Source organism: Amblyomma maculatum, chromosome 5 (assembly GCF_055883805.1).
Source record: "Amblyomma maculatum isolate TAMU_Amacu chromosome 5, ASM5588380v1, whole genome shotgun sequence".
Taxonomy (NCBI): domain Eukaryota; kingdom Metazoa; phylum Arthropoda; class Arachnida; order Ixodida; family Ixodidae; genus Amblyomma; species Amblyomma maculatum.
In genome coordinates, this window is record NC_139348.1 from 28,845,477 (window position 1) to 28,859,586 (window position 14,110).

A 14,110-nucleotide genomic window follows, 5' to 3' on the forward strand; every position below is an offset into this window, starting at 1 on the left:
AATTGTCACTTCACCTAAGAAGATATGTTTCTGGGTCATATTGTTATCAAAGAAGGAGTTCACCTTGGCCCACAGAAACAGCTGCGATCGCGCAGTTTCCACAGCCTGGTGACAAGAAAGCTCTACGCCGATTCCTAGGACTGTGCGCGTATTACAGACGATTTGTCAAGGACTTTTCGCGCCTCTCCGAACATTTAACGGAGCTTTAAAAAGCAGACGTGCCATTTCACTGGGAGTCACCGCAAGCAAACGTGTACGAGGGACTTAAGCGCCGCCTACAGTCCCCTCCTGTGCTAGGCCACTGATGAGAACTCATAGACTGATGTACACACCGACGCCAGCAGGGGCCTAAGCGTCGTTCTCGTTCAGAAGAATGCCGGACAGGAGCAAATAATCGCCTACTCTAGCAGGCCCTCTCAAAATCCGAACCCCACTATTCCACGACCGAAAAGGAGTGCCTCACAATCATCTGGGCCTCCTCAAAGTTCCGTACGTACCTATGCGGTCGACCATTCAAGGTAGTAAGCGATCATCATCCACTCCGATAATATGAGACCCCTCCGGCCGCCTTGCTCGATGGAGCTTACGTTTCCAAGAATTTGGCATCAGAGTGGTCTCCAAGTCTGGGCGCTAGCATTCCAACGCATACTGCTTGTCCCGAGCCCCTGTGGACACAAGACGATGACGACGACTTCTTGGTTCCGGTAAGCGCCACCAGTTTCGATCAACAGCAGTGGTCGAACCCTGAGTTGAAGGACCTAGCTGGCGTCGACTTAGAAGGAAAGGTCACTTCCCCTCTTTTTGTGTTCAGACGTCAGTTATCGTCCTTCGCGCTGCGCGACGACGTCCTCGTGAAAAACGCCGAACAAGACCACATACTTCCTTGTCGTACCTAAAGAATTCCGAAAGGCAATTTTGCAGGTGTTTCAAGATGAGCTAATATATCAGGGCACCTCGGTATGGCTCGCACGTTGCATCGGATCCAAGAGAGGTATTACTGGCCACGTTACCTGCCGACGTTGCCTATTACGTGAAAACGTGCTGTGTGTACCAGCGACGGAAGACACCATCGATTAGGGCTCCTGAATCCCAACCGCCCCGACCAAACCGTTTTAACAAATTGGGATGGATCTCCTCGGCCCCTTTCCATCTTCATCTGCGGGTAATAAGTGAGTCACCGTGGCCACTGACTACCTTACCCGTTACGCCTAAGCGAAAGCCCTACCTATGGTACCGCGGCAGAAGTCGCCTAGTTCTTCGTCGAACGCATTCTACTGCGACACGGCGCCCCTGAAGTATTCATGCCAGGCAGGGGAACATCATTTACGGCAGAAATCACGCAGGCCATTTTGACCTACAAGTCACCGCCGTACAACAGCGTACCATCTCCTGACGAATAGACTAACGGAGCGCCTTAACAGAACGATTGCGGACATAACTGCTATGTGTCGACATCGAACACAAGACCTGGGGCACTATCCTGCCGTACGTGATCTTCGCGTATAACACGGCCATCCAGGAGGGTTTCAAGAACCGCTATGATGGCCAACACCGGCATGTTATCTACGCACCGGGCGACACGGTCTGACTTTGGCGTCCCGTCCAGCGCCGCGGCTTGCATCAAAATGTACTGGTCCACTACGATGGCCCTAATGTGGTAGTGGTCAGAATTAGTAATATTACGTATGAAATTGCACCTGGTGCCTGAACTGGTCGCCGTTCTGCGAAAACTGAACTGTTGCACTTCACTCGCCTGAAGCCATATGCCACTCTCGGGAGACAGCATAACTCGCCCGGCGGGCTTCGGCTGCGCAGGGGGAAATGTCACGGAGGAGCGAAGGCGACGTAGTGGTCAAGTGTACTAGAAAGGGGCAGTGGGCTTACTCCCCTGCCGAGCCCACACTAGCGGTTTCGCCGCAAAAATCGACGTATTTTGTTTCTCCGAGTGGCCGCGTGGCGACGCTGATGTCAAGTTCCCTGTAGCGCTTGTCCATGCCCACTGTGTTAAAACCTGTGCGCGCGTGCTCTGATCGTGTTTTCCTAGACGTCCTGCTCCTCACTTTTTGTCTATGAAATTTTGCTTTTCATTAAAATGAAGCAAAGGCACTGGCAGCGAATGGGACTAAACTTCACGCAAATTTGTTTAGCATGACTCAGTGTCGAAAAAACCATTGTTACGAGTCAAGGAAGAGGACGGGTTACGTTCACATTGAGGGTGTCCCAAATATATCTTTTACAGTCCCGAGAAACGGAGAGTTGTGGAAAGAATGAGAGAAGAACGTGCACCGCTGTCCTAGTTGCTAGAAATCTGCTCAGATAATAAAATACAAGCAGACGTTACCCTGACCCTCCCAGCCTTCATGCAACCAGCTCGGCAGCAAAGACATATTTGCCTGCATAAGCATTTCTGTCTGACCATAGCATGTGACTAGCGGTTAATATTAGGTAATAATTCATATTTCCGGTTATGATGGGCATCGATATGTGATTAAAACAGGAAGAAAAGTTTGTAGGCACTCCCACCAATGCCATCACTAGGGGATATGACTTCCAACTCGCTTGGGTAACACATTTTCTTTAGAAGGGAAGGGGGATGCTGCTATACCCGTCGAGTCTGCTATCGGCTTTGCCAGCAATTTAAAACATGTTCACTAAACGCTTGAGTTGCCATTAACAGCTGACTGAAGCGTTCAGTATGTGCTGACAGTTGTGAAAGCAAGATTGGGGCAAGAGGTTGGCGTCTTGCTCGCTTGTGCGCGCGTACCTATTTTTATGCCATGATCATCAGCTTTTATATAATCACTCAGCTGCGCTTTTATGTGAAAGCCATAAATTCTAAAAAGATGGGTAAGGGAGTTAAGAAAATCACCTTACGCTGACTCGTTGCTCATAATGTGAATGAATAAGTGCCTTAAGTTCATATAGCTTAAAATAATTTTTGGAGGTCTGGCAATGAATCACTTTTGCTAGGCCCCTCTTTTCACAGTGCACATATTAAACAGCTAAACCAATTAATGGGAGGGCGTGAAAGAAGGTAAAATAGAAGCATGCACATTCAGGTTCACTGCGCACTCGATTTGTTGACGTCTGTTTAAACTTTGTTAACCAAGAAATCATTCAAGAATGCTGCATGTGGTAAAAAGTTTCGTTGACAACAAGGACCGGCAAAGATTTAGGCATTCAGTTAGAGCTAAAACCTGTAATGAAAGTGTCTTAAATGGTTCAAAGTACAATCACACTTGCGCGTTGTATTTCTATTTGATGTGCAAGAAGCTAAAGATAAAAGGCTGGATGAGGTCTGGCAAACTACATGATCGGTATTGTCACAGTTAAAGCCACTAAGCTAGCAGCAAGCAAAATTCGACGCAAAAAAATGAGAGCAATGCAGAATCTACATTGGAGTAATACGAAAGCACGGATGCTGCTGTTGGTTGCTTCAGGTTGCTTCTGGTTGCTTCTAGTAGCTTAATTCACTTCTTTGCCCATCTAAATGGGCCTTATACGCATCATCCGACATACCGTAAGGCTGCGCCCCGACTACTGCGAGGAGCCGAGCCACAGCCCCATTTATCCTCCTAGCGTGACGTCACAAACAGCGAGTGCCCTCTCTCGGCTGCGACACAGCGCCGTGTATGGACTCGCCGCCACCATCCTATGGCGCGAGCTGGGGCCCCTTCTCTCGATCAGGCGTGACGTGACACGGTCACGTGAAAATGGCGTGATGTCACCGCCACCATCCGATGGCGCGAGCTGGGGCCCCGTCTCTCGGCCTGGAGTGACGTCACATGGTCATGTGAAAGGTTGCGTATGGAGACGACACGCCAAAAGCTCGAAGTGCTAAAAATATTGCTTTCGCAATAAACAAGAAAAAATAGCACTTTCATACAAGTTATTTCCATCAAGCCATACGTATCGCTGATTGCGTGTCGCGCCATTTCTCGCCCTGCCTGCGACAGCAAGTAACGCTAAACAAAGAATGTCATTGCAGATCGATCATGTACCAACAGTCCGTCCGCCGTTGCTTCATCAAAGTAGGTACAAGACTTAAGCAGCGTGTACCTAACAGTGCGCCACTGCGCAGCGCCGTAGGCTGGGCCAGCAAGAAGCTACAGTGAAGACACTTGTAGCGCCACCTCTCGTACTTGACATGAATGGCGTCAGGGAACGAGCGCCATTGAGGCCACTGCCCTCTTCTAGTACACTTTAGTAGTGTAAAGACAGGGTGTTAGTGGTGGGAGAAGCAGAAGCGGGCTGCTGAACGCGACCAAGGTCTGTCTTCGCACGTCTGGCGCGACCCTGTCCTGAGTGAAGGTTTCACGCCGTAACAATATATTTCCCATGTCGTAAATATGCCCAGCCACACGGCGCGAAGTTTGAACAACGCGACCGCGTCGACACAAGGTTCGCGAGTAGAAGGGGGCGCGTATTTCGCCAGATACATGACGAGCTCAAGCTCCGTCACTCTACACAGTCCAATATCACAACGACTACTCGGCTTCTCTCCTAGCGGCAAGTTTTGCAGGAGCCACCTTTGAGGCCATACTACATCCTTTTCCCTAACAATACTCTCCCTCAGAGCTTGACGGGGTGACTACCATCTGGTTAAGCTCTTCTATTCTTTCTCCATACATGCCTGCTTAGGCGGCAACACTTATATTAGAAGTGAGACCACGCCCCGGGTGGTTTCATTGACAATAATTTTTCAGTTTATGGCTGAGCTTTACACCATGGCTAGTCGGTCTTGCGTGCTCATAACCTTTGAGGATTCACCTGTCTTTAAAATGACTCTTTTTACTTCTACCGTAACCCTGCTCTGCATGGCTCCAGTGGTCAGCGCCATTTGGTTACGCAATCCTCAGTAGTCGCTATGCCCTTCCCTTGTTTTCTTTAAGGGCCCTGGAGGTTTTACTCACTGCTACACAATGACGGTAACATGACGTCGGAATTTAGCAGAACGACATCTTTTTGTTACACAATGGCCGCTTACACTATCACGTAACAAGCACTGCTCGAACAGGCTGAGTTTACGAACCCGTTAGGGCCCTCCATGTTGGGGTAGTAGTAGATGTAGACTGCGAACTGCTGCTCCGCCAGGAACACAGGTCGCGTGGCGTACACACATCGCATGCTGGCGTCCTCCACCGAGTCCAAGATGCCCACGTCACTGTCGATAGCTGCCACAGCCGCAACCAGCTCTCGAGTCTTCTCGTTCTGCAAAAGAGCGAAAACTCAGACCCATACCTCCATAGTTATTATGGGAAGTGTCATGGCGATGCACAGAAATCCTTTTATGCTCATCGTATCACTGGCGATCTAAAGCAAAGCATTCGAATATTACATGTTATTTATGCGGAAAAACCTATGCCAACTGGTGAAAAAATTGCATAGCAACACTTTTGCAAGATATGTGCTTACAGAGAGCGTACACATCGCAGTTCAATCTGCGCACAACAGGTGGCGCTCTTACTACTGACATCAGTATTAAGCACTGATTTAATAAATAGAATTTAATAAATAGAATGATGGTTTAGTTAACCATTCTAAATCAATAATTAAGATATAGGGAGAAAAATGAGCATGATAGCTACTGCTACCACCCCGTTTCAGAGGGGACGCTCTTATATTCCATCCATCCATCAGTGGGAGACAACGCAGTGAACTACATTACATCAGTTATAGCCGAGTCATTTAAAAGCGACGATAGGGTAATCTCCGCAAATCAGGAAGCAATACAGGGTAGCAGAATACAAAGCAGCTTAGAACTGACCAATCAAAACAGGAAAAAGGCAGAAAAAAATATTCCTAAAAACACATATACAGGAATAGATGAAATTCCGATCAAGCTGATTAGTGAACTTGGTCCAAAAAGTAAGGAAACGTTGTTGAAAGCTCTGGAAGCAGTCGTAACGAATAAGCAAATTCCGGACAGCTGGAGGCAAAGTAGAATGAATTTGATTTATAAAAGGAAAGGAGAGAGGATGCACATAAAATCCTACAGGCCGATTACCCTAACATCTGTTATGTACAGGTTGGCCATGCAGGCGGTGAAATTAAAGGTGCAAGCATGGGTTGAAAGTAACAAGATACTCGGACAACTTCAGAACGACTTTAGAAATGGTAGGCGCTTAGATGATAGCCTGTTCGTGCTTACCCAATGCATCGAAATATCTAGAGTGGAAAATAGACCTTTGTATTTGGCCTTCTTGGACATAAACGGGGCGTACGACAACGTAAGTAGGGAACTCCTGTTGAACATATAAAAGAATAAGGTATCGGTTATGAGATAAATAGAGTTCCTACAGGAAATATATCGGGATAACAAAGTAGAAATTACATGGGAAGGGATAAGAAGTACGGACGATGTCAAAGTATGCAAAGGATTAAGACAAGGCTGTCCTCTATCACCGCTGCTGTTCATGCTTTATATAGATTAGGTGGAATGGCGGTAGAGCAGCGCCTCCCCGGTTTGATGTATGCAAACAATATTGTGCTGCTATCGGAGAGTCTGGAAGAATTGCAAACTCTAGTTAGGTATTGCGGAGACGAAGGGGATGCTTTAGGCTTCCGTTTTAGCGCAGTTAAGTGGGGTCTGATGATTTTCAACGGCTCAACTGATGAAGGTCTAAAAATACAAGGGGCTATGAAATACCCAGAGTAGCAGAATATAAATATCTGGGGGTATGGGTAAACGAAGGATTGGCATGCATTGGAAAGCATGAGCAATCACTTAAGGCCAAAGAGCGAAGAAATGCCGGAATAATGAAGCATAGGGCATTGTGGGGATACAACAGGTAGGAGGTTTTGAGGGGTATCTGAAAAGGAATAATGATGCCCGGACTTACTTTCGGAAATGCGGTTTTGTGCCTAAAATCAGAGGTACAGTCGACATTAGAAATAAATCAGCGAGCCGTTAGACGATTAGCACTAGGTGGCCACGGCAAAACCACAAATAAGGCGGTGCAGGGAGATATGGGCTGGGCATCTTTCGAAGTACGGGAAGCTCAGAGTAAAATATTATATGAGGAATGCCTGAGGAAATTGGACAGTAACAGATGGGCAGCTAAAATATTTAAATACCTGTACTTAAAAAGCGTTGGCTCATAATGGAAGAAAAGAACTATTAAACTAACTAGTAAGTATGCTAGTCACAAGGACGGAGAAATAAAGAGCATTAAGCAACAGGTGAAGAACACAGAAGGTAAAAATTGGATAAATTCTATGGAAAAGACACAGAGTGTGGAATTATACCGAAATGGGAAAATGCAGATCACGAAGGAAGCTTTCTTTGATAACTCAGGAGGCAGTGCCCTACTTTTTGAAGCTAGATCTGGGTGCCTTAGAACACGCAGCTACAAAAAGAAATTTATCAATGAAGATGACGCATGTGCTGTATGTGGAAACTCCAGTGGAACAATTGACCATATTATACTTGAATGTAATGGTATCCATCCGGAAGTTGATGCAGGCGCAGTCACTGTTCCAGAAGCTCTGGAGTTAAGAGGTACCAGTGGCCGGGTGAATAAACCGGCGGTGGAAACTAGCAAAAGACGACTGGAAGAATGGTGGCTTAAAAGCAGAGAAGTGACAATGTTAGTAATGTAGAAACAATTGTTTTTGTTGTTATTTGAGCAGAGCAAATACAGCCTCTAATGCAGGGGCAGAGGCTAAAGGCTGTGGCACCTGACGAAGGCCTCTGTCCCTCTGCAGTCGACTGAAGCGATCATATCACCGCATAACAGAACGTAAAGTACAAAAAATGTGCATAAGCAAAACAAACAGAATCACATGAAACTATACAACACCATAGCAATATATACAACAATGAAATGATATCCAACGGAGATCTGCTCCTGTAAAATTATACAATTTATAGCTGGTCACTTATGACAAAATAAAGATAATAGAGGTAATATACACTGGAACACAACACAAGGCAAAATAGATCAAATACCAGGTCAGTATACAATACTAGAATATGTTCTGCAGAAACATGGCCAAGATGATAATCAGTTCCCATACATAACTTCAGATGTTATTAAGACATCTTTAATGTGCTCTTTAAACGTACCTATATTGATTTCGAAATGTATTGCATCTTCTAATTTATTAAGAATAACAACCCTTTGGTATGTGAATGTTTGTTTTGCATAGTTCGTTCTTGTTTTAGGTGTGCGTATTTTATTATGTCGAAATGGATAAACAGGATTTTCTTTCCTGTCGCCGACGTACAGTTTTCGGTGTTTTATGAACATTAGTAGTTTGTAGTAGTAAAGCTGGTCGGCCCTCAACATGTTGTAATTTAAGAACAAAGGAGAAGTTCGTAAAAGCTGCAAAGACCCATAATAATTTTCAAAGCAACACAATATTTTCTTCTGTAATATTATAATCTTATTGTAATTAGTATATGTTGTGGTTCCCCACACCATGATACCATAGAACAGTTTTGAATAGAAGAGTGTATTATACAAAAGTAGCTTTATCCATAGGGGTACTACATGAGCTACTTTGTATAAGCAACCAACGGTTCGTGCCAGTTCATTTATTAAATAGTTCACGTGTGGCGTCCGTGATAATTCTTCCTGGAACCACACGCCTAGGGATATTTGTTCTTTAACCGAGGAAAGGCATTTAATAAATAGAATGATGGTTTTGTTAACCAATCTAGATCGATAATTAAGATATAGGGAGAAAAATTTGCACGATAGCTACTGCTACCACACCGTTTCAAAGGGGACACTCCTATATTCCATCCATCCATCCATTTCGATCATCTGTGCCGCACACCGCTGCTGCACTGCTCGTGTCGCATATGAAGGGTGACAGGTAGCTCATTTTCTGGTGATCTGGTTCTGCAGGATTTGCTCTGGACTACAAAGCACGTGTGGCGAATTCTATAAAGGAAATATAGCTATCTGGTCGCGCGCGCGGCATGAGCTCATGCACGTGTCCAATAAAAGAACAAAGCGCCGTCTTTTCTCCTTTTCACCATACCTGCAGTACCTCGCTAGGGCTTGCTTTTTCTTGCTTGGTTCTTTGCACCACGAATTAATGTTCAGTAACACTCGCACGAGCGACTCGACGCTTATTCGAGCTGGATGGAATTTTTTACACAAAGTGAATAACACCTATTATATTCATACTATTTGCAACGGAAGGCGTAGTGGCATGCAAAACAAAACCATGCAAACAACGCCTTCGAGATTGGCTCGTGCTATCACCGCGCGTTGAAAGGACCTGGACTATGATCGCGTGACTGGGACACGCTCGAGGAGGAACGGCGTGACGCGTGCGTTAGGGCGGGTCGCCGCAAACGCGAACGCGAACGGGCTGTTCTCAAAGACTGTTTAAGGCGCATCCGCATGGTTAAGTTAGGCGGCTCTAGAACTCCAGAAGCCCAGGCCTACTTGCAGTTCCAGCGTGATCGGTACTCGCGTCTGCTGTGCCTACATACACGCACCGCAGAACGCATGGCAGCTCAAAAGCGACCCATCTCCAATCCTGAAGTATTGCACCTAGCACGGGACGTTAACGCGGCCGGAAAGTTGCCGACATACGTTGCTAGCGTATACGTAGAGACGTATACGTAGAGAATGGCCAAGAGAGCACTCAACGACGTGACAGTGAGCGCATGTTTTGGAATTACTTTTCTGATCTGTTCACTTCCGAGCTACACACTACAAACGAGGAATACAACACGCGTGTCAACCAGTTTGGCTCCATCTTCTCGCGACTTAATGATGAAGAATCGGCCTCTCTCATGCGTCCGACCCCTACAGGCGAGGTGCTCTCCGTTCTGCAGGGCATGAACACGGATACATCTCCAGGCACTGCTGGCATACCTATTGAATTTTACCGCACTTTCTGGGCAGAAATGTACCCTATGCTAATCAAGACTCTAAACGACGCACTTTCTCGGTACTTCGTTCCGCGTTCATTCCGAAAGGGTCGGATCGTGTTGCTCCCTAAACCGGACAGGGACGGGCGACAGCCATCCAGCTGGCGCCCCATTACGCTGCTAAATACAGATTACAAAATCCTGACAGCTATCCTTGTTAAGCGCATTAACCCTCTTCTTTCTCAGCTAATTAGCCCCCGGCAGTCTTGCTCGGTCCCCGGACGTAGTATTTTCACATCATTAACACTAGCTCGGGACATCACTAAGTTTACTCATTCACGTGAAGCTAGCGGTATTGTAGTTAGCCTGCATCAGGAAAAGGCGTTCGATCGTCTAGATCGATATTACGAACCTAAATTCTTTTAAGACTACCGTATGTAATCTATATTTATAGATGGTAGTCAATTGTTTTTGTTCGTTTTCGGTGACATTGTTGACTGTCGGAAATGTTTTTTTTTTTTTTCGTTTTGTCTCACCTGCTTTTCCGCTTTTTTTTTTTTGCGCCAATCCATTTTTTTTTTTTTTTGATCACTTTTCGCCGTGTTATTGTTTCTCCTATGTTGTTTTATGCTGCACTGTACCCTGTACCAATGTATCTTTCCCACTCCCCTCTTTAATGTCTTCGGGCCCTGAGGGTATATGAATGAATAAATAAATAAATAAAACCCTCGTACCTAAATGGGATCCGACGCTGTTACAATTTCCCGGAAGCCTTCACTGAACTCATTCAACTGCTGTACAGCAACATGACTTCTGATGTACTTTTGAAAGTAGTTGCTACACTGCCCTTTGCTGTAACCCGCGGCGTTAGGCAGGGTTGCCCGCTATCGCCAGTACTCTTCGTGCTCGCTATAGACCCTCTGGTGCGACGTGTGAAGGGTTCGGCTTCGGTGCGTGGCCTGGCCCTCCCTGCCTGGCGGCTCAAGGGTGAAGGTTACGGCATACGCGGATGACGTAACCTTGCTCTTGCATGACGCAGACAGCCTGGGGAGCTTTTCTCGACTGTACGCTGAGTACGCCTCTCTCTCTGGCGGAAAGCTGAATGAAAGTAAAAGTCAGGTGCTATGTCTGGGGCAGTCTGCTGATACTTTTCCGGACATACTAACGCGCTCCGAGCATGTCACAATTTTAGGAGTCACATTTTGTGCGAGCGGAATCTCTCCGTGCACGTGGCAGACGATTGTCACAGCAATACAGAAGCAAGTGGCTGCCATCGCCGCTTCCCCCTTGCCCATGAGAGAGAGGGCATATTTTGTGAAAAACGTGTTGTGCAGTAAGCTATGGTTTGTTGCACACGTCGCGATGCCTCCATCTTCATTAGTGCGCGAACTACACACTTTGTTGTTTGGCTGGTTCTGGGAGGGCAAAACTGAACTATTCTCGCGAGCCCAGCTTCGCCTTGCGCGCGACTGCGGTGGGTGGAGCATGCCATGCTTGGTAACGTTCTGCAGGGCAATATGCGCTAATGGGTGAAGAGTCTTGTCGGCGAGGCAGATTACGTAGAAAGGCATTTGCTCCTGTACTGGCTTGGGAGCCATCGCTGTTCCTTGGTGCCCCACGCCCTAGCAAACAGCGCACCATCAGCAGCCACACCTTTGTCATACTACGCAGCGGCAGCGCGCATGTGCACACACCTAGAGGAAGCGTTTGCTGGTGAGGACTGGACTGAAATGGTCACCTCTCGATTGTGTGAGACATTGTGTCTTGCAGGGCTGCCACCGGGTACTGCACCAAGTACAATGCGCGACCCTAAGTGGAAGGACGCTCACTGCCCCGACCTACCCGATACCGTAAAGGATTTCCGCTGGCGAGTAGAGTGAAGAGTCTTGCCGACGAAAGAACGGCTTCTCCGGTTTGGGATGGTGCCAGACAACAAGTGTGTCAATTGCGGTCACATAGAAACATAGCAGCATGCATTGAACGACTGCGTAGGGGCGCGCACATTTCGCCGGTTAGCGACTCGGGTATTTTCTATCCCAGTCTCGCGCATAAGACGACCACGTGGAGCTTTTGAGCGACTAGTTGTGAAGTCAATGGACTTCATACTATGAAAAAACCGAAATGCAGCCGCCTACTGTAGGCGACCGCATCGACAAATGTACCCCATCTTTAAACGACTGACAGTGTTGCTGCAGAACTTTTTAGATACTGAGCTTTTCATGCTGGGTGAGCAGGCTTTCCTGCGAAAATGGTCCTCTCGCCACATACATGCATTCAACGGGAGGGTGGTATTTGAAGTTGTTTTCTCGTAACAACATGCACCCAGAAGCGCACTTGGACCTTTTCTTGCGCCCTTTCTCACGAACATCCCCCCTCCTCCGTTTTTGTTCCCCCCCCCTTTTTCTTTCTCTTTCCTTCGCACAAGTGACCGCGGTTGTCAACGTTCATACGATGTAAAAGGCCAGCGAACCACTTCCCAGCCGGTTCTGTTAATGCAGACTAGCTGGAGACGATCAGATACGAGCTGGAGAGGATCAGATAACTACGGATTTGCTGAAGGACGGGGGGGATACCGCGTTAGAAAAACTGGCCACCTTGTATACGCAGTGCCTGGTGCCATCGACGGTACCGGAACCATGGAAGAATGCAAACAATATCCTCATTCATGAGAAAGGGGACTCTAAGGACCTTAAAAATTACAGACCAATCAGCTTACTGTCTGTTACGCATAAGGTATTTACTGAGGTAATCGCTAATAGAATCAGAACAACCTTAGACTTCAATCAAGCAAAGGATCAAGCAGGGTTTCGGAAACGGTACTCTACTATTGATCATATCCATACCATCAATCAGGTGATAGAAAAATGCTCGGAATATAACCAGTCCTTATACATAGCATTCATTGATTACGAAAAAGAATTTGACTCAGTTGAAACCTCGGCGGTGATGCAGGCTTTGCGAAATCAGGGGCTAGACGAGCCGTACGTGAAAGTGCTGGAAGATATATACAGTGGCTGCACAGCAACCATAGTTCTGCATAAAGAAAGTAACAAAATTCCCATAAACAAAGGTGTTGGGCAAGGAGACACAATCTCCCCAGTACTATTCACAGCTTGCTTAGAGGAAGTATTCAGAGACTTGGAATGGGAGCAGTTAGGGATAAGGGTAGATAGAGAATACCTCAGTAATCTGCGATTTGCTGAAGACATTGCCTTGCTAAGCAACTCGGGAGATGAACTACAAATAATGATTGATGACCTAGACAGGAAAAGTAGAAAGGTAGGCTTGAAAATCAATATGCAGAAGACTAAGGTAATGTTCAACAGCCTCGGGAAGGAACAGCAGTTTACATTAGGTAGCGAAGTACTGGAATTAGTAGGCGAATATGTCTACATAGGGCAGGTAGTAACCGCAGATCCGGACCATGAAAAGGAAATAACAAGAAGAATAAGATTGGGATGGAGCGCATTTGGCAACACTCGCAGATTATGTCTAGCAGCTTACCGGTATCGCTAAAAAGGAAAGTATATAACAGTTGCATCTTACCTGTACTCACCTAAGGCACTGAAACGTGGAGGCTAACCATGAGAGTTCTACTTAAGTTGAGGACAACCCAGAGGGATATAGAACGAAACATGGCAGGGGTAACATTAAGACATAGGAAGCGTGCAGTGTGGGTCAGAGAAATAACTCAAGTTACCGACATTCTAGCGGAAATAAAGCAGAAGAAATGGACATGGGCAGGACATGTAGTGCAAAGAGAGGATAACCGATGGTAGCTTAGGGTAACAAACTGGATTCCAAGGGAAGGAAAGCGTAGCAGGGGGCGGCAGAAAGTTAGCTGGGCGGATGAGATTAAGAAGTTCGCAGGGGTCAAGTGAATGCAACTAGCACAGAACCGGGTTAAGTGGAGAAATATGGGAGAGGCCTTCACCCTGCAGTGTGTATAGTCAGGCTGATGATGATGATGAGCTGGAGATCCATGGGGGCGCTAAATGGGCCAGCCGAAACACCCTTTAAAACTTAGTATGTGCATATAAGCGTAGCACTGAGCTCTAACAACGCGCTGTGCCCCATAGTTTTACAAAGGGAAAAGTTTTCGGTGGAAAATCGACTTGTATAGCAATTGACTTGAAGTTGATATTATTTCTGGCCTTTATGCGTTGAAGAGCATCCCTGTTTGTGAAGTATGCATTTGAACAGTATGTATTTTACAGACAAGCTTGTCTCCCTTAACATGTTGTTTGTGTACATTCAGTTTTAAATAAATTTTTC

At 46.4% G+C, this 14,110-nt stretch overlaps 1 protein-coding gene across 1 annotated transcript in view; it reads right to left on the minus strand.

Moving 5' to 3' along the window:
- Nucleotides 1–14,110, minus strand: part of LOC146187919 (uncharacterized) — a 52,765-nt gene that overhangs the window by 27,936 nt on the left and 10,719 nt on the right. The window contains exon 2 of the mRNA XM_084603062.1: nt 5,033–5,211. Within this exon, the coding sequence (XP_084459188.1) occupies nt 5,033–5,211 (179 nt within the window). The remainder of the gene's footprint in view (nt 1–5,032; nt 5,212–14,110) is intronic.